The 23,735-nt window shown below is 42.5% G+C and overlaps 4 protein-coding genes across 6 annotated transcripts; all 4 read right to left on the minus strand.

Annotated features, from left to right (window-relative positions):
• Positions 1-1,598: 1,598 nt before the first annotated feature.
• Positions 1,599-6,646, minus strand: ywhae1 (tyrosine 3-monooxygenase/tryptophan 5-monooxygenase activation protein, epsilon polypeptide 1). 2 transcript variants are annotated; one of them, XM_047036206.1, is made up of 6 exons: positions 6,330-6,645; positions 5,123-5,322; positions 4,767-4,873; positions 4,381-4,587; positions 4,003-4,139; positions 1,599-2,630 (listed from the first exon to the last, which is right to left on the minus strand). In XM_047036206.1, exons 1-6 carry the CDS (start codon positions 6,391-6,393, stop codon positions 2,578-2,580), a joined length of 768 nt encoding a protein of 255 aa, XP_046892162.1. In that variant the 5' UTR covers positions 6,394-6,645; the 3' UTR covers positions 1,599-2,577. The 2 variants fall into 2 exon arrangements, with proteins under 2 accessions (XP_046892162.1, XP_046892163.1); XM_047036207.1 differs by lacking the exon at positions 1,599-2,630 and adding an exon at positions 3,814-3,839 and having other exon boundaries at positions 6,330-6,646.
• An 891-nt stretch (positions 6,647-7,537) lies between these two features.
• Positions 7,538-10,964, minus strand: crk (v-crk avian sarcoma virus CT10 oncogene homolog). Its single transcript, XM_047036413.1, has 3 exons — positions 10,443-10,964; positions 9,515-10,089; positions 7,538-8,972 (listed from the first exon to the last, which is right to left on the minus strand). The coding sequence occupies exons 1-3, from the start codon at positions 10,660-10,662 to the stop codon at positions 8,835-8,837; spliced, it is 933 nt and encodes a 310-aa protein (XP_046892369.1). The 5' UTR covers positions 10,663-10,964; the 3' UTR covers positions 7,538-8,834.
• Positions 10,965-12,154: 1,190 nt separating this feature from the next.
• On the minus strand, positions 12,155-18,258 carry lrrc75a (leucine rich repeat containing 75A). Its single transcript, XM_047036462.1, has 4 exons — positions 16,896-18,258; positions 15,526-15,654; positions 14,867-14,979; positions 12,155-14,624 (listed from the first exon to the last, which is right to left on the minus strand). Exons 1-4 carry the CDS (start codon positions 17,145-17,147, stop codon positions 13,811-13,813), a joined length of 1,308 nt encoding a protein of 435 aa, XP_046892418.1. The 5' UTR covers positions 17,148-18,258; the 3' UTR covers positions 12,155-13,810.
• Positions 18,259-18,783: 525 nt separating this feature from the next.
• poldip2 (polymerase (DNA-directed), delta interacting protein 2) lies at positions 18,784-23,684 on the minus strand. 2 transcript variants are annotated; one of them, XM_047035547.1, is made up of 11 exons: positions 23,466-23,684; positions 22,183-22,264; positions 21,752-21,849; positions 21,558-21,657; positions 21,094-21,169; positions 20,874-20,981; positions 20,350-20,486; positions 20,180-20,206; positions 19,926-20,051; positions 19,711-19,790; positions 18,784-19,596 (listed from the first exon to the last, which is right to left on the minus strand). In XM_047035547.1, the coding sequence occupies exons 1-11, from the start codon at positions 23,669-23,671 to the stop codon at positions 19,482-19,484; spliced, it is 1,155 nt and encodes a 384-aa protein (XP_046891503.1). In that variant the 5' UTR covers positions 23,672-23,684; the 3' UTR covers positions 18,784-19,481. The 2 variants fall into 2 exon arrangements, with proteins under 2 accessions (XP_046891503.1, XP_046891504.1); XM_047035548.1 differs by having other exon boundaries at positions 22,183-22,258; positions 23,466-23,683.
• Between the last annotated feature and the right edge of the window lie 51 nt (positions 23,685-23,735).

Here is a 23,735-nt window from a genome sequence, read left to right on the forward strand (position 1 = left end):
TAGATCAGTGTGGAATACTGGAGGATCAACCTTTATCCTCCCTCCAGCCTCATAACCTGCAGACTTGGCCCCCTTTCTGCAAGGGTCTAAGAAAACCAGTTAACCGTTACCATAGTGGGATCCCTAACAAGATGTCAGTTTGAGTTAATCCTACTCTCTCCTATAGTTGACCTATTCTGTCCTTTCTCAGATGTCATTCAAAGTTGAAAGGGAGACAGACGATAAGTGTAGCTGGAGAGTGACTGATTTTGTGTGGCAAGCAGCCCATCCCTGCACATTTCTTCTTCTTTTTTACTCAGAGTCATTTCTTTCTCACTATCTCCCTTACTCTGTCTCTCCTCCATTATCAGTCCTTTTCTAGCCCATGCACCCACGGCTCATTGAAGTGAACCTTTGGGATTATTTATGGGAATCGAACATCTGGCTACATGTGCTCAACATTTCAGAAACTGTTTTCCATTTCAGTGGGACAGCAGACATTTTTTTTTCCAAGTAAACAGCATTTTACTCACCTGGCTTTCTTTAGCTTGTACTGTTGCATCACCTTTTTTGAACAGTTGCCCTCTATAGGTGTCATCAAAATAGTTAATTCAGGGTTCCTGCAGGTTTCAGGAAGTCAAATTTAAGACATTTTAAGACCATAACGATTGAAAGATTTAAAGACCTACACGACGCATTACCCTAAAAAATATTAAAATCAAAGAAATTAGACAAAAATCTCAATTTCAATTAATTCAGTCATTGAAAAAGCATTAATTTAATTTACAGATAAAGCAATCACATTAGTAACATTATTTTATTCAGCACTAAGTACTAGGGGTGGGGGAAAAATCGATTAACATGTGAATCGCCCCGTATATTGAATTTTTTATCGAATCGTGACCCCAAGAATCGAATCGTGAGGTGCCAAAAGATTCCCACCCCTAATAGATGGTAAGCTGTACATTTCTGTTCAATATTCGTGTTGCAGAAATAAATAAGTCTATTCAAGAAAAGTCTATTTATCGTCACTGTATTTTGTGAAATAGTTCTTGGAAATCCTTCAGCAAACATTTACTTGTTTTGTAAGTATGATTAGAAGGCAGAGTATTCCGTTTTATAACTTTAGCATTTGCAGAAACAAAACGTACGTTGTCCTTTGGCATTTAGTTGTGTCATAAAGGAAATTACACCGTCTTGTAGAAAATAACTGCAGGAAACCATCGAGTCTCCTGCCAAACACAGTACACCTGGTTCAAATCTTGCAATAAAAAAAAAGTGATATATATTCCAAGTATATAGAAGGATCATAACAATCTCCACTCAACATAACATTTTAGAATTGTAGACTTTTTAAGACACTGCGGAAATCCTGTTAATTTCATGCCCTCCATTTTGTCTCTTTCCAACTGCAATTTAACCAGTTCCTCCTTGAGCTGAGAAAAAGGAAAAATAGATATTCCCATTAGTCCACAGTGCACATTTCCAACAGGTTAGTCAGTTACCATGGGAAACAAGATGGGAATGGGCAAAGAAGCGCCCAGTGAACTGGACACACCCACTGTTCAACCACTAACCGTTTATCTGCCAAGTTTTAAAATCAAGAGTAACTGACAGTGTTTAATTTAGATTGTTTAATGTTAATTCCATGCTGTGTTTCAGTAAGAACAATACAGATTATCCATCTGTGGCTCCAGTCAGATATCCAGTAGTACAAATTAGCTTAAGGTTACACATCATGGAGGAATAGAGAAACAGCAAAAAGGAACGTAAACCTAGAGCTTCTTAGAGGGAGAAAGAATCAGAAAGAAACAAACTCATGCAGGCATTTGGATCTTCTATTTCAGAGGTCCATTTTCTATCAACATAGGTCAAATTGCAACTGGTCTGTTTGTTTTTGGATTTGTGAAACTGCTTGCTAGCAGACACCATCTCTAATTAGAGTGGGAATACAGTATTTCAGCACAGTAGTCCAGAACATGACAGAAACATGACAACAGAACCACTAAGGTGTAATAGTTCAGCGCTTTGCTCAACATGGATATCCAGAATTTTGCCAACGTCCTCTGCAAAACTAAAATTAACAAAAGGGCACTTAGTTTTCACTGGCCCTTAAAGGTCAAATGATTTGCATCAGATGTTTCACTAACACACAGATATAACAGCTCCAACAACTAATAGCAGACATCAGTAATAAAAGTTAATTTCTGTAATTACATTAAGAAAATTTCTCAAAATACATCCAGCAACTGATAAAAATATTGAAGAAAAGCATAACAGAAACATTACAATAATGAAAACCAAGATAAACATTTCAGAACCGCTTGTACCAGGAACAAAAACAAGAATAATCCAGGGACATTTATTTTCATTGCCTTTCCAATAATGTATTTATTACGTCAATTAAGTGGTATTCATATTTGAATTGAATTAAAGGACTAAAAAAAAAAAAACTATAAAAAAAGGAGGAAAAAACTGTGAAACTCGCTGACCCCTAAGGCCTGGAGTGGCAGAGGAGAGGAGGCACTGCCTGATGGGTGTGGTGCTGACTCTCACTGAGGGGGGGAGGGGGGAGGGTGTCTAGTTGGCGGTGATGTTTCACTGGGTCTCTTCCTCCGCATCCTGCAATGCCTCTTTGTTCTGTTCCTCACCTGTTAGGAAACAAACTCTCATTATCTCCATCATTCTATCATGACCCTGTTAGCAGTCATTAATCTTCCTGGTGACACAATAGGATTTTAAACATTCAAATATATACAATTTCTGGTAATAATTATATGAAGTAAACATGGCTGTATTTAAATCAAGTTCAAACAGACAATACAGTGCTGGGGAGCGAGTGTATGGCCACCAAGGAGAGGTCAGTTTGAACATCAGTGCACTTGAGTTATAAATACACATTAAGTATCCATCAAATGAACATTGTCAATTTAATATCTTAAAGGAAGCTGCATTCAAATTGACCATATCCCTTAAGGCAATGGGATCATGTCCAAAAGCAAACTCTATTCAGGGCCTCACTAAAACCACACCAACAGAGGGGTGAATAAGCCACAGTGAGCCCCCAGGTGGTAGCAGTGAGGAACTTTACTGTGCAACATGCAACCAAGCTTCTTCCCAGACAGGTGATATTCATACATGTTGCTGGAGAAAACCTAATCCCAGCAAATTTACTTGAGCTTTGAGACTTAACTATCTGAACCCTATCTTTCATTTAGGGACATGCCCATATCACCCTTTGCCAAGTATCTGAAAACATTGGGGAAATGGCAGGATGTTCTCTGCTCTGTTGAATAGCATTACAGGTCTGATCTGAACCATGAGTTGCTGTTGACTAATGTAACTGTAAATAATGAGCAGACAGACGTTGTGTTCACACTGCTCAACACACAGTAAGTGTCATTTCATTTCCAGTTGGTTCTAAGATAGCTTGCAAATGAAGCCGGCTGGAGGGTCACACTATTTAGCAAACTATTTTAGTCAAAGATAATCCAGACTCAAACTGAAAGTGCTTTCGCTACACAAGCTTCAATAATCCCAACTACATATCCTCATTAAATACTTAAACTAGGGGGATTGTAACAACCAGCAGACAGTGAGAATGGTCGGTGCTGATAATAAAGTAAGATTTATGACAAATCAGTTCTCTTTTATATATTAAACACGTCCTAAGGCCTTTTGACACATGATTCATCTTTGTCTCTGGTAAACGTGTGATTGTGGCAGCTGTCTCCATGCAACGGGGCGTGAACATAGACCCAAGCAGGAAAGATGCTGGTGAGTAGTTACAGTCCAGGTACATCAGGAGAGGAGAACACTTACTAAGTACATTTTAATACTCTTATTCGTTCCTTAGGACTCTACAACAAATGGAGGGAGAAAAGAGGAATAAACAGCAGCAGTGGATTTAAAAGTACCACAGAGGAGGAGGGAAAGAAAGGATGGATGCAAGGCGGTTAACGAGAGCTACTCTTTAGTGATTCTTGAAAGATCCTGGACAAGAACAAGCCAGTGATTTCTTACCATCCCCCTGCATGTCTGAAGTCCATAGTGTCAGGTTGTCACGTAACAGCTGCATGATCAGTGTGGAGTCCTTGTAGCTCTCTTCACTCAGTGTGTCCAGTTCTGCAATAGCGTCGTCAAACGCAGCCTTCGCCAACCTGCAGAACAACACAGCATTAAAATGTAGTAGGAAAATCACTGACTACAATATTAAAAGTTATTTTCCGACTGGTATTTAATTTAGCAATGTGTCGCATAAGAATCTATCTCCATACAGACTCACAAAGTGATTTAAAAACAAAATTCTTAAGTAATAGACATTAAATTATCAGATGTTGTTTTCACTACAGTGGTGTACCTAGCTTCTGGGTGTCAGGTGAGAAGTGTGAAGCCTTTTACCTGCATGCGCGGTCTGGTGAATTGAGGATTTCATAGTAAAACACAGAGAAATTAAGGGCTAAGCCAAGGCGGATGGGGTGCGTTGGTGGGAGTTCAATCATGGCGATGTCACTAGCAGCTTTGTATGCCACAAGACTGTTCTCAGCAGCCTCCTTCCTGTCATTGCCTGTGGCAAACTCTGCCAGGTACCTGTGGTAATCTCCCTTCCTGAGGACCAAAACAAATAATACTGAAACTGACATAACTGGACACGTCTGTGGGGTTCAGGCCCAAGACAGACCCAACCCTCCCTACTTCATGTTACAGCTAATAACCAGATTGCAGGCTGGCTTCCTACCGGCAGTCTGGAGGATGCATAAAACATGGAGGAAAGAGGGAGTTCTTACATTTTGTAGTAGAAGACCTTGGACTCTCCTGTGTTGGAGGCTGGGATTAGGTGCTTGTCCAGCACATCCAGAATGTCGTTACAGATTGACTTCAGCTCATTCTCAACCTGCACATAAAAACTCAGTGAATGACCAGCCACGGGACCACCCAAAAACACAAAAGAGACTCATCCTTCCAACTCTTAATTTGCCCAACAATTCTTCCAACGATTGATGAAGGTAAGTTTCTCATTAAATTCAAATTGTATTCCAACCACACACAATATCTGTAAATTGACCATTTACTACAATTTGGCTAGAGGTTGTATATGGATCGTCTCTGTTGAAGACACAGTGACTTTAGGTGGCTGGCCTACCGTTTGCCTGTACTCCCTGATCATTTTCAGTTTGTCTTCCCCGCTCTTGCTTTCTTCCCTCTGTTCAATACTGCTGATTATTCTCCAGGATGCTCTCCGGGCTCCAATCACATTCTTGTAGGCCACTGATAGTAGGTTCCTCTCCTCCACAGTAAGCTCAACATCCATGCCGGCCACTTTCTTCATGGACTCTACCATTTCTGTGGAAAGAGATGCCATGACTCACTATAATGTTAATTTCTACTTTCCCACAACACTGCCAAGACCCAGACACCCTAAACGACTCAATGAATCATCTCATATCACGCCCTGTAATAGTAACCCCCAGTGGAAACCATCCCTCTAAAAACAGCATCTGTCCCATGTCAAACTGACAGGTCAAGGCTTTAAGCATAAGAGTTAATGGAACAGTGAGGTGCAAATACAAAAATTAAAAACCCAAACCTGATCTGGAAAGTAAATTAGTGGACACTAGAAAAACTCCCAGACACCAATACATTTGCTATACGGTGGGGTGGGATATCAGCCATCGATCTAGCTAGCTCTTAAGTGTGTAAGAAGCTAGCAGTGCTAGTTTGACGTTCACAATAGAATAACTTGGTTAACGTAGCACACCTGAAAAACATGTAAGATACCAGGACATATGTTCTCTACCAGTGATGTTGGCATATTTAGCAATAATGCTGGAGTCGATTAGGGTCGATTTCCGCAGAGTACAACTGTCCCGCTAGCAGAGCTAGAGCTAGCTAATGTTAGCTTTTGCAGCAATGGCGTGCTAGCCAGAAATTGCTAGCTCTAACGCGGTGAGGTCTAGTTCCACCAATCCGCCATTTTGATTTAGCCCCAATTTTAGCTATCTTAAGTTAGCCTCAATAGTACAATCAAAACAGCGGCTATATTTGAATCTCTAGTATATAGGTCAGTATATAACGTTGCAGAGGACATTCATTGGGATGGCTTTTAAATATCTAACTTGTTAATGCAGCAGTCCCCGAAGCTGTCTCAGAGAACAGTCAGGGGAGGAGAGTGAATGGGCGAGATAGCTAGCTAATTAGCCTAGTAGCTGGACACAAGCGTCGATGGCTAACTGGGCTGTTAGCTAGCTTGCAAGCTACCTCACAAGCTAGACTGGTAAGCTAGCTAACGAAGAAGAAAAAACTGCGGTGATCATGTTCTTCGTCGAAAGCTACAATTGTCACCACCTTACCGTCATATCTCTCCGCTTGCTCGGCAAGTTTTGCCTGATAAACTAAATCCTCTCGATCTCCCATTTTGTAGTGAGACGTGGCTTGCTTTCTAGCTAGTGGAGTTACACTGACAAATCTGAATAGCTGGCTAATGAAGGTATTTGAGTCTATCGGCGGTTCCTAGAATATTCAACGGTTTGTTGAGTGGCGTTTCCACCCCACCGGCACAACTGCACAAGTAGTAAAGATGGCGAAAATCTCTATCCGGGATCTAGCAGCACATAGTAGGCTACAGTACACAAGCAAGCTAATAGATCACTCCTCCTTCAGACAGTGGGGTCGAGTGCATGCATTATAGTGGGACTCTGAGCTCTACCCCCCAAAAAATATTTTTTATGCCAGGGATCAGACACAAATCACGACCATTTTACATACAAGATTTGAGAATGCAATTATGTGATAGACACGTCTCAGTCATGTTTTCTGTACTAGATCTTTCCTAAAATAGGCAATATGTCCAAACATTCATGCCAAATGGTCAAGCGTACTTTAACATGGTCGTTCTGTGCCCAACAAGGAATGTCCAGACACCAATGGTTGCTTTTTATTCTGTAGCCAAGGGTTTACTTTATTTACTATGTATAACACGTCATGCTACAGAAAATACAAAGTCATTTCAATTGTCTTCAAAAAAATGAAGTGATATAATACAATGTCACGTTTTAATATTAACAAGATTTCCATTGGCAGTTGGCTACCTTCCCCGTTTTAAAGTAATTAATGTTTACAGTTACAAAAATACAATACTTTTGGATACCTAAAGACATGATGGACATCACGAAACTAATCAACGTACATAACTGAAAGGGCATATGTAAAAGGATATAGTGATAAGTGTAGTGAAATACTGAGGTGGTGGGTCTCAATAAGAGCTTAGGTGAACTACATAGAGAGACAGCACTTGAGTGACTGTGCAAAGGCTCATGATTTATCAAGGCTGAAACTACAAACTCGAAGAACTGAATATTGGGGTGTTTTAACAAGATCTCATAAAGATAACTAGTTAAAACAATCCTGCTTTCGGACACACCAACAATAAACTGCTATTAACAGCCACACTTGAGGGGCAGAAACAACCATGGTAAACAAAGCAAAACCAAAAAACAGATAGGATATTGAGAACTGTCACTGATTTTAAAACATAGTGTGTCAATTAGTAATATCACTAAGTGCATTCTGATTACAAAGACCTACCAATGTCACCCTTTCCTTCATGTAAGAAGTAAGATACGTAGACAGAAGCACAAATTAGAGTCCTGAAAGGTATAACAGAAATTGTAGGAATGCTATTCCATGGTGATGATTGTCTTGTGTCAATAATGTAAAAAACAGCATGTTAGTCCTATAATTACTTATTCACACATACGTGATTCATCTGAACATGGTGCCGGATCTGAGTCTGTCCCAGCTTCATAGGGAGTATACTATCCTTTACAATAATCATCATGAGGAAAATTTGTCGAGACATTGTGAGCAATTGGCACAACTGGCACATAAACAAAACACAAATATTTAGAGATGTCCAATAAAAGACTAAAGTGAATAGAAGTAGTTATGTGTCAGGACCCAGCCAAAGCACTGAAAAGCAGATGCGTGTCATCATGACTACATCCACTTGAAACCATTTAAATCAGATTGGACTACTTGATGTTACTTCACAATGCATTTCCTTCAATTCTTATTAAAAGGTAAAGTACTTCCAGAAAATGGATTGAAATACTGAAAGATCACAGAGATTGATTTTCAGTAGAGGTACATTCATGGCCAGGCACCAGTGAAGAGATGGAGCCTAGTAGAGGTTGTCTGCCATTTCCCAAAAGACAAAAAATAAAAAAACAAGAATGTGCCACAAAGAGTAAAAATCTTTTAGCATGTTATGGTAGTCATATTAATACATAATTTCATAACAACATGTTCTATTTCTTACAAAAGACTACATGTACTTGGTCCAGGTTGTAGTGAATATGTTCTAAGAGTTTATTTCCATGTAGTGTATCTCCTCTCCTTGACAGTACAACAGTGTCTAGCGGCTGACCTGGAGGCAGCTATGACTGTTTTCACTCAGGTTAGGATTTAGGGAAGACGGTCTGATCCTGGACCCTCGCCTTAGGTAAACTTCACCTTCACATCTCTGATTACAATCCTGTCCCCCCCATCTCTCACATTAAACCAGTCCTCTTCTGGTCAAAGCTGTTTTCTACCAGCCAATCAGAAGCAGCAGATTATTGTCTGTGTCAATGTGTTTGTACTTCTCTAAGGGAGCTAAACAAGAAACTAAAGTTATGTAAATACATGTGAATGGAGTGACAGTGCTAATGATGATGAGGGTCTTAGAAGGTAAATAGGAACCACCGGTGTGGTGCTGTGACGTGATGAGAAGGAGGGGTCTTATTGGTGGAGGAGCGTGTCTTTAGGTGGAGTAAGGGTGTGTAACTCGGAGAGGTGAGGGAGGAAAGGAGTCAGTCTCAGCTAAGCTCCTCTTCTGGGTGGTGTTGGTCCAGCAGCTTGACATGTGTGAAGGGGAAGTGACCACGCTTGCCTTTACACTCCCCCTCCCACTGGCCATTTACGTTGATCTTGGTTACCTTAACCATATCTCCCACCTGTGAACACACACACACACACACGTCTTAAACGACACAATTCAGACAGCAGTTCTAGTTCTAATTACTCTGTCAGATATATCCGTGCTCGTCCAGCCCTGTTCTCCCAGTCTAACCAGTGACAGTGTGAGGTCAGGAAATGCAGGCTAATCATTAAACCCTTTGAATCCTGCTTAGTCATGTAGCCTGACTGTAAAGTAGTAACATGTTCTTGCATACAGACTCAGGAGGCAGGATATTCATTGACATTTCTGTCTTGTCTACGAAGTCTACAACTGTAACCAGTACTAGGTCTTTTTAGAAAACCCAAAACCCCAGATTACCTCAATATTGATGAAGATGCTAAGACAATTATAAAATGGCTGTTGTTGATTATATTGATAACACTTTTAGATCAACATGGCATTCCTTAGTTTTTATGTGTTTTTGTATTTTAACAGATCCATAGATTCCTAGAATTCTGAAGCACCCATATTTCATCCCTTCCTACCCAAGACTTAAAATGAGAAGGGTTACTTAGATTCTGTATCAAGTTTTGTTACCTCCAAGGCCAAGGCAGTCTTGTCATATGCATTGGGCACTCTCTTCTGAATAGCCCTGGCATAGACTGGGCCGTTCTGAAGGTTTGGTAGGGATGTGGGCTGAGCGTACTGGCTGGGGTCTCCCAACAATGGAAGGCCAGGCTGGGGGGTACCAGGGTTGTCTGTGTTTCCTATAGACCCTCCTGCCACACTAGAGCATCCTGTTAATGCCCCTGCTGTCGAGGTGGGGGAGGCCGGACGGTACTTCTCCACATAGGGTACAGGGATCATGCCAGCTCGGCCCTCTCCGTTTTGGGCGTTCCACCACTGCTCCTCAGGCTTCTCCAGCACACGCAGCACCTCACCCTTCCGGAAGGGGAGGTCCTCATCATCATTCCCGGGGAAGTCAAAGAGCGCTCGGACAAACTCATCCTCTAGCCGAGGAGGAGGGCCGCTAACCAGGGAGAGATGTTTGGACCTGATGATTGGTTCAATCAGCGTAGTGGTGTCCAGGTAATGGATCTTATAGAACTCGAGCAGGGCGGGGAGGGCCTCAAACTCCTGGTCCCCAATACGGAACTTTGGAGCCGTCAAACCTGGAGAGGACAGGGTCACAGTGTGTGGTAAAGGTTAGTAGTAGCTAGGTTAAGGGTTAGAGGGGGAGACATCTGTACCAGCTTTGACAACATCATGATAGCACTAATCCAACTATGAGGTTGAGTGGCTGATTATTTCAGGTTATTTCTCTGTGTGAGAGTATGCTGATGTGTTCACTGAAATAAGTTCAGTGATCACTTTCAAATAGCGATATTGGTGGCAGTTCATGGTGTCTGCTCCAAAGGAACCTGAATGACTTGGCAGCAATAAAGGCATGTATTAACCTAGCGTCCCATACAATCTATGGGCCAGTATTTTCACGACAGCACATATATGCCAGATGTTTTCTTACCTGAACCAGATTGGCGGTTGTTGCTGATGCTGTTGATTATGTAATGCGAGACTTTAGAATTTTCTGAAACGGACAGCACATAGTCGCCGGGGCTAGTGATCGAGTCTCGGACCAGAAACACCCCGTGCCTCTGTCCTTGCAAGAGAGAAACAGCCTCCTGCCTACTGAGTCTTCCCCAGTACCAACTTGCACGGTCCTCTGCATCAAAATGTCCAGCCATGACTCACTCCTACGCCGATGCTTCACAGGCCTTTCCTTTGCCTCCTCTTATCCCCAACCAACGTTCAACTCATACAAAAACTTTAGCGCGTAGAACACGTTTGGAAAAATGAGACATTTGCAACTCGCCGGCCCGTTTATTTATATTACTACGTAAAAGGACCGTCGTACCACGCGCAGCAATTAATTGAATTTAAATTCTATTGTAATTATCACAGTCAAAACAATGCTTGAAAATGCTATTTTGAATAATACAGTAGCTAACTTGTTACAAGGAACTTCTAAAAATGAAATGGCGGATCCGGGGAAAAGAAAACTGACCCCATTTGGCCGGACGTGACGTGAGTTTTATATGGACGAGAAGATACGCCATTATGATAAGGTAAAAACACACGGTACCATGAAATGATATACTTACCAAATATGTATTTTATATGATATACTATACCACATTCAATATCAGTGAAGGCTGTAGTTAGATAACTCCCATACAACATCCATGTTGAGGGGCTCAAAAGCGGGTTTTCTCTGCATCAATATCTTTACCCAACCATATCGACAGCAATCGATTTGAATTATTAATTTATAATAGGCCTATATACATGTAATTTATCGTCGGATGTGCTATTTTCTTTGTAATCTGTGTACCTTTCTATCATTGACTGTTTGTTCAAGTTAAATTGATTCATGGCTGGGGGGCTTCACCCTCCATATGGGACATGTAGCCTGCGCCTACGTTTTATTTAAATAATGTGTAATTAAAACGAACCCACTATAATACGTTTTGTTAACGGTAGCAACGGTCCTTAGCATAGGATACAGCCCACTTAGTAGTGTTGAATTGCAAATACAAATGTTGACAACCATTCCTGTTAACAAGAGCCTACTTTTTCACATGCAAGTTAAATGTCTGGCCACCTGATGTCAGTCTAGTCCCAGTAGTGTATCTCGAGGGTAGGACTCTATGGCCCTCGGGAGCATTAAGAAAAGTAAGCGTAAGCGTAAACATATCGTCGTAAAAAAATAAATAATAATATATATATAAAAAAATAATGTGTTATCGGTCCACATACTTGTGGTAGAAAAATCGGGGCAAATGTTTTACCCTATTCATCTTGGCCAAGTCAGAGCCTGCCTAGACTGTTGTAGTCACAGTTGCTGTCCAACTTGACAGAGTTTGGGTAGTTCCATCAATCAAATTAGTCTCAGAGCAACAGTCATCCTGTCTCAGTCAGTCTGACCGAGCTCTTGTTATTGATAAAACAAAGATGGATACCCATATAAGGAAATGTGTTATTTTGGGGGGAAATGCTTGGGAAGAAATTTGGAGCTGATGTCCTGGGCAGCATTCCTACATTTTGGAAAAAGAGAATGAGAACAGAGACTAAAGACCAGTAGTTATACTCAATCATAGTTACCTAACCTCAAACTTAACCCATAGACATACAGTATTGTACCAACAACACAGTAAAAATGTATTTGTTTATCTTTGTTTAATCATGGCAAGGCATCAAGTCATCAGGTTTGAAACGTCATGTTTATATAGGGTTTATTCTAAAATGTATTCCTTGAACACTATGTCTGCATTAAGAGTAAACACAGACAAAGGGTGTAAGCGAGACAAATTGCTTAAAGATTTGTAGACGATCCTGGAAGTGAGGGAAGCCCATGGGCTGTGAAGCTGCTGATCCAGGACATAGTTTACTCACTACCACTAACAGGAAAACAGAACAATTGTGTATGTACACTAGACCAAGAGTAGACCATAGAAGTTACAGAAAACATACACAACCGTTCAATAGGACTATCTCTGAAGAGAGTTTGTCTTCAAAGACCTGAGAATCGAGGGAACTTAAAAAATAAAAATAAGAAAGTGTATAGGGGTGCCTCACGTAGCCTGCCTTATGGGAGTGACATTGCTCTAGAGCCTCTATATAAGGTTATTGTTTCATTCTGCTTTGAATGCATTGAATGTTGGCTAACTGCACCAATGTAGAATATTTCCCTGCATGGCTGGCAACCATGATCACCATGAATATTCAGGAGCCATTGAGTTTAAAGGGTCAAATTGACATCATATCAAGAACATTAGCATAATGACGTATTTATGTTGACTGACCCACAAGTGGTGAAAAACACTAGCTAGTGGACAGCTACACAGGCTACAGTGTTGCCTAAGGGATGTTCTACTTCTGGACAGACCTGTAGGCTATAGTTAAGTATGCAGACGTGTTTACATGCGTAATGCTAATGTATGCAGACTGGTTTACATGCATGATAATAATGTTCTAGCCAAGTGAATAAATACAGCACTGTAAGCATTTAAAAGCTATATTTAAGAGGAAAGGTTAGATGACAATGTGGCTGGATCTTTGGATCCCTAATCCTAATTTAGTTACCATTCCCTGTTGGCCCTTACGTTTTTTTTCACCATTATTCCTCCATTGCATACTTCACTGATATTAGGTCCAAAACACTTTGACCACCAAAGTGCATCTCAGTCCAATAACTCACTCATAACATGAGTGACTACTCATTCTGGAGCATACAATAAGCATCAGAGAACGGAACTGTAAACAGAGACAGAAGAGAACAGGCCTGTCTCACTCAACCCATTCTACACTGTCTGTCTGTATTCCAGTCTGTCTGACACAAACAGACTGGAAGTGCCAGGCACATATAGGCATATTTACAATCGCAGGACAGGCTCAGCAGGGACAATCTGAACCCCCTAATTTGTGTCAGAGTTGACATGAATAACAAATAGCCTACATGTGTTCATGTAGCAGTTCTTAAACTATAATACAAATGTTTCCTATGCTGGAAGACGGAAAACACATCTGTACTATGCTGTGCTCCAAAGGAAAAATAAGATGAGCAAAAACATGATTCAAATATTACCTTCTCTCATAACGATGCACTCCTGTCTAGCAAACTAATCTCAACAGAGGTTATCTTAAACGTGTCTGAAGTGACTAGCAATCTCTCCTCTCTTTCTTCTTCTTTTCTTTCTCTACACAATCTCTACATTTGCTTCTCTCCTTTTCCATACACCCTTTGTTTTTTTTGCTCCTCTTATACTCTTCTTTCCCTCTGGACAATACTTTGCCATGGAAGGGAAATACAGGCAGAGAGAAAACAGGCTTCCATCAAGTCAGATGATCCGATTTGTCAGTCACATAATCACCACCCTCCTCTCTCATTGGCTCAATGGCTCCTGAGGAGTTCAGAGATGGGCTGGAGCAAGACGGATTGGAGGAATTGCTGTGTGTATCGTCCTCCTCCCTCTCAGCCCTTACCACCCTCCCCTGTGACTCCTCCCTCTTCCTCTCCTTCCCCTTCTCCTCCATGGTCCACATGCTGTCCTCCAGCTCATCCTCCTTTCCCTGCACCTCTCTATCAAAGTCAAGCAGCTCCTCCATCATCTCCTCTATCTCCGTCTCTCCGTCCATCTCCCCTTCCACTTCAGAGCGCAGCTCCCCCATGCTCTCTGTCCTGTTAGCGTCATCATCGTCACCTCTACATTCCGGCTCGCTGACCTGGCTCTCTCCAAACTCTAGGATGGTAGGCAGGTTCCCCTGCTTGGGACAGCGCTTTCTCAGGCTGAGCAGGAAGGGCTGAGGCAGCGAGAAGATGTCCACGTTGTTGCCCAGGTCGATCCAGGTCACACCAGGGAAGCTGTCCGGGTCCTTCAGGCTGTCCGTCAGCTCCTTGAGCACAGCACGCGTCAGACGGTTGCCGTTCAGCGCCAGGGTCTCCAGATGTGGCAGAGCTGCCAGGGTGGGCAGCAGCAGGAGGAAGGCCTCGTCTGTGAGCTCGGTGAAGCCCAGCTCCAGGCTGCACAGGGTGGCTGCATGACGCTGCAGGTGGCAGCACAGCCGCTCCATGTCCCTCACTACAAGGGGAATCCCTGATAGGTCCAGCGCTCCGCTGGGGGGAGGAGTGGACAGCACCACCTTAAGACTGTGTGTGTGTGTAGGAGGGCGGACGGGGGAGTTAGAGGGAAGGAGAGTTGTGAAGTGGTGAGCACTTAGTTAAATTAAAGTTGAATGCAGCATAAGATGAGGCAAGGCAGAACAGTGTGCTTATTGTAAGATGTAGCCAAAAAGCTCTGAATCAACTCGGGCTTAGACAGAGAATACGGTGATCACTGCCTCAACCCTTTATACATAAACACACATGCACACAGCAATGCATATCCTCACCATGCTTGAGGCTTCCTCTTTAGAAGGCCCCGGCGTCTCCACTGAGAGTGAGGACTAAGGTGATAGGTCAGTTGGCGACACACCTTCTCCATGGCGCCCAGAGAATCCCCCTCCTGAAAGTCAGGGAGAAGGGCAGAAGGACAGAGGAACAGGTTAATCATTGTTGACAGGAGGTCATAATGAACCGACAGAAGCAGATAGGGACAGAAGGGAGAAGTGAGGAGCTAAGAGGAGCAAAGAGAAACACGAGAGAATCACCGGATGTGAGCTGAATTAGAAATGAGAGAGGACCAACCAAGACAGCACACAGAGAGAGGCAGATAAAGAAGGAAAAGCGCTGTAGATCATCGACACAGATACAAAGGGTTTACATATCACCCATTCTATCTCTCTTCCTCTCTCTTCTTCATGTCCCTAATGGATTGTTACTTTCACACAAATCTTTCCATCTCTTTAATACAAACACACATTGTTCAACACTCACCGCACAAGCACAGTTAGAGTGTCTCTAATCTAATAGTGAGACCAAGACAGTCAGGAGGATGGGACTCTTACAGCATCTGATATTACGGCATGTCTGTTTATGTTGTACACAAGCACTTGCTTCTACAAAATAAGGTAACTGACCACAATATGAAAACATAATAGGTGTGCCCTACCGTCTTAGGGCAGTGGACATATCTGGCCAGGCTGATGATGAGGTCGTGAGTGATGGGGTCCACCAGATTCCTGAAGCTGGCGTAGCGGTACAGCACATCATCCAGCGATGTGGACTCCATCCCCAAGTCCTACACACACACACAGGTGGGGGTTAAGGGTTTGTGCTTGTGTGAGGTCATACATAACCTATTTCTTACATTTACATTTATTCATTTAGCAGACGCTTTTATCCAAATTCTTCCTTTATAATGAGAAGCTATGAAGCTTAAATAGATCATTCACAATTTATATTCCACATTAGTGAACAAGAATTGCATTTAAGCAGCAATTAATTATTATGTTTGCCCAGTAACCAATTTTGAATATGTAGATCCTAATTGAAACAAAGAAACTGTCAAATGAATATCCTTTCTCAATCAGAGAAATGCTAACTAAGAGATGCTAACTGAAACAGAGAAGGTAACTTATACAGAGATGCTAACTAATAAGGACATCTGACTCAGACAGCGATGCTGAAACATAATGTTAACTGAGGCAGAGATAATAACTGTGCATTCCATTTTAGATTTCAACAAGGTTCCTGTTTATTTAATGAACTCTTGTTTATTCAAAAACTCAAGACTATGGTTTTCGGAAAACAATGCACCTGGACAGCAGAGACAGATTTTCTCAATGCTATAGAGCTTCTCCCTTTCTGGCCCACCCTCAACCTTTCTTCCACTCTTCTACTCCTTGCCTCCCCCTCAACCAACACAACCTTTTGTTTTAATCACTGCTCTTTAGATCCGTAACAGCAGGACAATCCTTTGAGGATTGGATTGGTTGACCTTTAGCATGATCCACTATATTCCCATCATGCAATGTAGTTGTTTACACAGCTGATGACTCATCACTCATCTGGGACCAGTGAAAAATGTATGTATGTGTAGCCTATCTTGTCAAATCAACCACACCAAGTTTAAACAAACTATGTCCAATTTTCTTTGGCATTTAATTTCCTTTGCTTTCCCTCTGCTCAATCTCCATCTCATTCACTTGAATTTTGTTTGGGATCAAATAAGTCAACATAATTCATCTTCTTACTCCCTCTCTCTATCTTCTGCCATTTTTCTCTTCTCCATGATTCTGTCTTTTTGAATGACTTATCTGGGAAAGTTAAATACAGCAAAACAACTGACAGCCTTACCTGGTCTATCTGTCAAAGCTGTACAGCATATCTCTTTCCCCAATTAGGTAGCCATGTTTATTTCAGATTTTGAGAGAGAACTGTCGTCAACAGCTTTGTTAGGCAGCAATGAGAGGTCTGTGTGTAGCAGGTTAGGGATTGTTATGTAGCAGTGCCACAAAGATGGAGACTGAGGAAAGCTACCTGTCGGAGTGTCTTCAGCATCTCTGTGGCCTCATCCTGTCGGCCCTGTCTGGCGAGTAGCAGCATGTCCTGGATCATGCAAATACGCCGCTGGTAGGGGGGTGCCGTCCCGCCACGGCCCAGGCGATCACCTGACCTCAACATGAATGACGCAAAGATGTCACCTCTTTCTTTGCTTGGTGTCCGTTTCCAGCCATGTTGTGGGCTAGGTCCAGCATCTGGGCCTGCTCCTTTCGTCTGTCTGGCACCCATCTTCTTGATGGTTTCAATGTGAACTGCAGTTAAGACTTGATGAAGGGGGAAAATGAGTTTGAACCTTCTATGTTGTGCTAACCATATTTGAATACTGGTTTAGTACTGGTTCAAGATAAGTTCAGAACTAGCTGGCGTCCTGATGCCAGGTGAAGAGTACAAGACTTCCACTAGTCTGGCCTGCGAGACATAACTCCACTTTTGGAATTACAGCATCAACAAAGATTCCTATTTGAAGTTAGTCTTGTAATGGGATAGTTGGGGACGACCCTGTGGTGTTGGCCCCTCGAAATTGAAAGTCTAACCAAAAAAAAGCTCTCCATCAATGACCATAACTTTTGTTGTGCAATTTGTTGTCTCACATGAATCCAATAATATTTGCAGTAGCCTATGTTAAATATCTGATAATGACATTGATGGCGACACTCAGCCTTGTAGTCCAGTCACATAATCGGTCATTTTAATAATTACTAGCCTAAGCCCCAATTCATGCTGAACTAACACCTTGTAGTCCAAGAAAAATCCCGTCAGGTCGAGAAGAGCTCCAATGATGCTGCAAGTCGCATAGCCGGCCACATACGAGTGTGCACTCGTTTCCTCAGCAAAGTCCTTAAGCACACATTTCTATTGGACACGTTCTTGGATCTATATAGCAATTGCCGCCCATTACAGCGGGGAAATATTAAGTTGTTTTAATTCTATAATTCTTCGCGCTGGTGTCGTCTCCCGGACTCCTTGTTGTTAAATCAAGAATTCGAGTAGCTCAAGTAAGACAACGTTCGTCAAACGTAAGAAACACGCCAAAAAGCGTGAGAGACAGGGCATGGTATTGTTTACATCCTCGATGGTTCGTTCCTCTGTCGACCGAGCTTTCCAAATAATTCGTAGGCTACATGATGTGATGTAAGCTACGTCTCACGGAGGATTTTGCCTTTGTTTTTCCAAAAACATTACAGCATTTTCACGAATGAATATCCGTAAAAAAACTATCACAACTTAAAAACTGTTGCAAATCAGCGGTTCTGAACTAAACATAGGCTATATATTGGGTCACGCCAAGACGACTGGCTCAAGGTGGCTAGATTCTAGACTGAATTATCGCCAGTGCGCGCAGTGCGTGTGCGCCCCTTTCACCGCGCACAGGGCAGGGAGGGGCTGGTTTGAAAAAACGTCCAACTATTTTCTTCGTGAGAGATGCCAAGACCATCAAAACAAATGTGCCTCCTATAGCCTATACCACATACTACACTGAGGTTTATAAGGATAAACAAACTTTGCCTACACATTGCACGTGAGCTTAGCATAATAAAGGAATGCATAAATATTCTATTTTGTCCGACTTTTCAGTGGTGTAACATGATGACAGTGAACACTTCAGAGACTCGCTATTTTAAGGGGCCAATATCCAGCTGCTCACAAAGGTGGCACCTTATCGGCAGAGCAGACTGAACGAATGTGTATCCCCCTAGTGGTGACCATGTTGGCCAGGCAGGAACTTTCACGTCAGGGAAGGTAGACATTTGTCTGAAACAGCAGGTGAACTGAAAGCTGACAAGACAATATTAAGTTATCGCACCTTCCTGTGAAACTGTTCTGCCTCTTTGACAATATCAAAACAAAAGAAATCAAACCATTGTCAAAATGTACATTTCTTTATTAGTTTTGACTTTACAACTCTATTTACAGTATTATACTTAAACGGTCTCACAGTTAGCTCGTTCATCCTTTCTCAAAATGTACTCAAGGTAAGAGGACCAACTAGTTCCCACAACTGTAGTTTTTTCAAAAAAACTGACGAGAGCCACATCAGTCCTTCTCACAGAGATAGACACAGACTGCTTAGTCTGAGCAAGGCACAGCAGATGCACTTCCTCTCCTAAACTAGGCTTCAGCCAGATCAGAAGGGTTAGGTTGCAATTCGGGCCTGGCACAACACCAGGATCCAGCCTGATAAAAAAAGATGCAGACATGGTCTCCCCATTACATTCAGGGTGTGGATGATATTGCCTTAATACCAACAGTGGAAAACACCAATAACAATCGCACACCCTTACTGTTTGAAATACCTCCCTAAATCTGAACTCACACGCTTTCTCTCTGCGCTCACTCCTTTGCTGCCTCATACTGACCCCTCTAGAAATGTTAGGCTGGTACAACCAGATGCAATGTCGGGTGAACATTAATTCCTGTTTATAAATGAACATATCTAAAAATGCTCATAATCACAATGTTTTTCAAAACTCTCACAAAAAAAATGTATGTAAGGAGGATGGGTATGTTTGATCCGTTCCTCAGCATGGCTTGTCCCATCTTTGTTGCAGTGCCAGGGTGGATTTAAAAGGTGTAGCCAGCAGGGGGGGCCTTGTCATCCTTGTTGCTCTCCAGGGAGAACGGAGGAATACGCACATCAAAGTGGGAGCCATCAGTTCTCTCAATACGGAACGTCCCCCTACACACAGGAAGGAATGAAAGAAGTAACAAAGAAAAAAAGAAAGAAAATAAGACAGGGTTTCATTCCATTTTGATTGTGTATCAAGGGTTAACAATGAAGGCTGCTTCTCACCACATGTGTCCACTGGGTGCCTGCAGAGACACGTGACTGCTGTACTGGAAGGCTGGCTGCTCCTTGGACAACACTGGCTCCTGGAGGAACACAAACATACACCAGGGGTCATAGAACACAGTGGTGCGAGGTTGCATTCCTCAATCATCACATTCAAGAACTTTCTAAATACAATGGGAGTGTTTCTGATGGACAGAATATGTGATGCTACGCACACGTCCCACCACTCCTCGTCCTCTGACGGTCTCCAGGGTTCCTGACAGACTGAAGATCCTCCAGTGTCTCTCTCTCAGCTGAACCACCTCCTCCCCCATGTTCTCCAGACGGATACAGTAGCGCCACTGTGTATACACACCAGCAGCAAGTTCACATATCCTGTTCATACTCAGTACCAGTGACCTGGGAATTGTGATTGTGTGTCTTGCTAGGAAGGTCCCTCATTAATCAGGAAAATAATAGGGCTGCTTACCCAGTACACATGAGAGTTCTGTGCCTCCTGAAAAAAACAAGGATTATTTATTACGTTTTGAACATATTCCTATGTAGAAGGACCCGTCTTTCACACCATTGGTACCCTTGCAGAAGAGGATAGGAACCTCAAACCCTCATGCCCTTGTAGAAAAGGATAGGATTCCGTACCCTCATGCCCATGTAGAAGGGGATGACAGTGACTCTGATGTTCTCGGTGGTCTCGCGGTGCACATCCGACAGCTCCAACCAGGGGTGGTTCTTCTCCTGCCATGCCTTCAAGGTGTCCCGCTCAGTAAATGGTGGCGCTAGTTACCCGTACAGGAAAACCATTTAATCATACATGGCTGACATGCCCGATCAAATACCTACGTATACATGCCATGGTGTACTGCATGACCATTCTTCTGCATTTTTCACACAGTCATTTAAAACCCTTCACACACACTGAACTTTGGGGTGGGATACCCCAACCTTTAGACACACAGTATATTGTATATGAATAGCACATGACTAACCAGCACACACACAGAATCCTGATATGGCTATTTTATTTTCAAGCGTGAGATCTAACAGTTTTGGACTTCTGAAACAAGCAGAACAAGATTATGACATGAGTGCTGGCCATCCATTCATTATTGGTGACTAAACCTGTACCTATCCCACAGTTGTAAGAGATCATGTGAAGGAAATACTTTTGGCAGGGTTGAACATGAGGAAGCGCTCAAACAGCTCGTGCTGGATGGGGACCTGCTCTGCAGAGTTGTATGGCAATATGTCTTCATGGCTCACATAATCCAGACCTATGAGAAGGAGACAAAAAGAGAGGGAGCCGGAGAGAGCGTTAGAGCATCTCACTACATGAAAATACAAGTCTTCCTCTAGTCTCGATTCCACCTGTTCTTCTGTTGCTACCTGGGATGGCGTAGAGGGCTCTGCTGTCGTCATGATTGGCCAGAAATGTAACTGCTTCAGTTTGGGACCTTTGGGACTGGTAACACAACAAGAAACAACAATAAGACTGATGTAGGCAGCAGCACTACATGAACCCAGGAATAAATTAACTTTTTTTTTTTTTTTTTTAAGGATCAACAGGAGCCTATTCTTTGACTACAGGTTGGTTGTAGACTTGGTGTAAGACTAAGAGTTGGAGGTTAAACTCTTAGATACTCTTGAAGCATTGCATTATGATATTCTAACTTCTATGCAGAGTGCAAGAGGAGTGAAAAATATAGATATTTAACCATCACTAATAGGGGTCTAACAATACAACTATTCGTATTGATCAGTTCAGTATGAGGCTTGGAGGCCAGCAGGGCTAAAACAAACATTGCCTCACAGCTAATTGTGGTAGTGGAGCCAACCATTGCAGTACTTACTATGTGGGGGCAGTCCCTGGTGTCGATGAGGACCTGATAGTAGGTGTGAGTCTTTCCCTTCACCTCCTTAGAGCCGTGTGGCCCAGGAGGCTCGGGCTTACTGGAACAAACAATCACACAGGTGAGGAAATCTGACCATGGGTTTGGGTGAGTCTACATGTCCAACAGAGTTATGTTTATGTAGGAGGGGCTACCTTTCAGACATGGGCGGGGTAATATCTCTGTCGTAGAGCCTGGCGTGCCAAGGAAACAACACAATCCCTCTGTAGCCAAACACACTGTGGAGGAACAGCTAGGGAGACAAGAGACATGACCTGGGTTACTCCATCCTGTGGTTTACCTGGTAACCTGAAAGGCCAGGGCTGGTCCCAGTATCAGGAGATACTCTACTCCAATTAACATGCAATCCAATGGGAATAAATAAGTGTACTATCATAGGGTTATGTGCAGTAACACTACTATCATAAAACATTACAATCACTGCTTACTGTTATTTTATGGAATCAAGCAACCACCAGTTTTAGTGAAAATTAAGTTGTGAAATTTGCAAGAAGAGAAGGATAATGTGTGCCTTTGTTGAGTCTTATGTGACTGAAGTGTGTTTACATAGTAGTCTTTCTCTTACCTGTCCCGTTTCATATTTGCCATGCTGTTTTGGCGCCTCAAACACTCCCACAGTCTCCAGAACCTTTCCCTCCGGCCTGTTCCTACCAAACACAGACTGTGACACACTGGAGCTATATCGCAATTCTATATCACCATCTCTTTAATATTGGAGCTAAATCACAGTTCTTTATCACCATCCAGATACCACTGGACCTATATTACACTATGATGACACTGAAAGTATAACACTATAGCAAAAACACATAATACAATTGTTATCCTACAATTTTATCACTAGCCTACATATCATTGCAGTTGTAAAAGTGGTCTGAAATCCTATCCGGCAGCAAAAATATAACCGACCATAACAATCCTGTAGAATTAATTAGCACTGTAACACCAGCTGTGACATTACACTACCATTACACTCCCTAACAGTGTCAACAAGTAACATAAGTGACATACTGGCAATCCTGTATTCCCATCTGTGAGAAATCCACAGGTTGGCATTTTTATCTGATACAAAATCAATCTAGAGCCTATCAACATGACACCTGGCTCTTCTTACTGCCATGCCACGCCACGCTCTCTCTCAGTAATGGTTCAGAGCCAGCCCCACAGTGAGATTGTAAATACCTTTGGCCTACTTTCTCTTAGAACCTAGGCAGTGCTGTCTTCATCTAGGCCTAGCCTTGGGTTTTAATTGCTTTCTACAGACTGTATTGTAGCACATCATATGTATGAATCCTACTTCTGACTAAGGTCAACCCAAGTGCAGCAATTGTTTTGTTAGTACCTGCGTGTAGCCTACATCAGGCAATCTGGAATGAGCCGCTGGTTTAAACTCCTCAGTGTGTATTTAAGTAGTGTCCATACGTTTCTTTTATACGTTATACTCAAACTGTCAATTAGAGGACACGATGTCGACATATATAGCTGTAATGCTTAATACGCTTCATGGTGCACACAGAAGGCAGTGGAGAAAGTCGTCGAGGAGATTAAAGTAGCTAGCTAGCTAGTAGTAGCAGCAACAGCACAAGGATCCTGTAGGCTGCATTATTAGACAAGTAGTTAGCTCGTTTTCTGGGCTGCTTTACATGTGTGCGTCTCATGATGAATGCGTTAGATGGGTGACAGGAACTGTTGGTAGATATGTATGCCAAATTCACATTATTTTTTTCACCGTGTAATCTCAAAGACTGTCAAATTGGCTCCTACGCAACACCAGTGCAACCTGCTTAAGAAAAGGACAGCTAGTACTAGCTAAGTGTGTGGCTAACTGGCTAGCTTGAGAGCGCTTACCGTGACGACATGAACCTCGTCTGTTGAATGTTCGGCAGTCTGCACGCTAAACACTGTAAACGGGGTCTTCTTAATTCGGGCCGAGTACTATTGTAAATAATACGCAACATTCTTTGTGTATTTTTCTTGTTATATTTACTGACAGTCGTCAGAAATCCTTGTCGTATCGCACAGGCAGCCATCTTTCTTTCTGTGTGCTTACGCATGCACTGTCGTAGGTGTGTCATCATAAGCATGCTGATGTTAGTTCAAATGTAAGTGTGCAACACT

The sequence above is a fragment of the Hypomesus transpacificus genome, chromosome 15 (assembly GCF_021917145.1).
Source record: "Hypomesus transpacificus isolate Combined female chromosome 15, fHypTra1, whole genome shotgun sequence".
NCBI lineage: Eukaryota > Metazoa > Chordata > Actinopteri > Osmeriformes > Osmeridae > Hypomesus > Hypomesus transpacificus.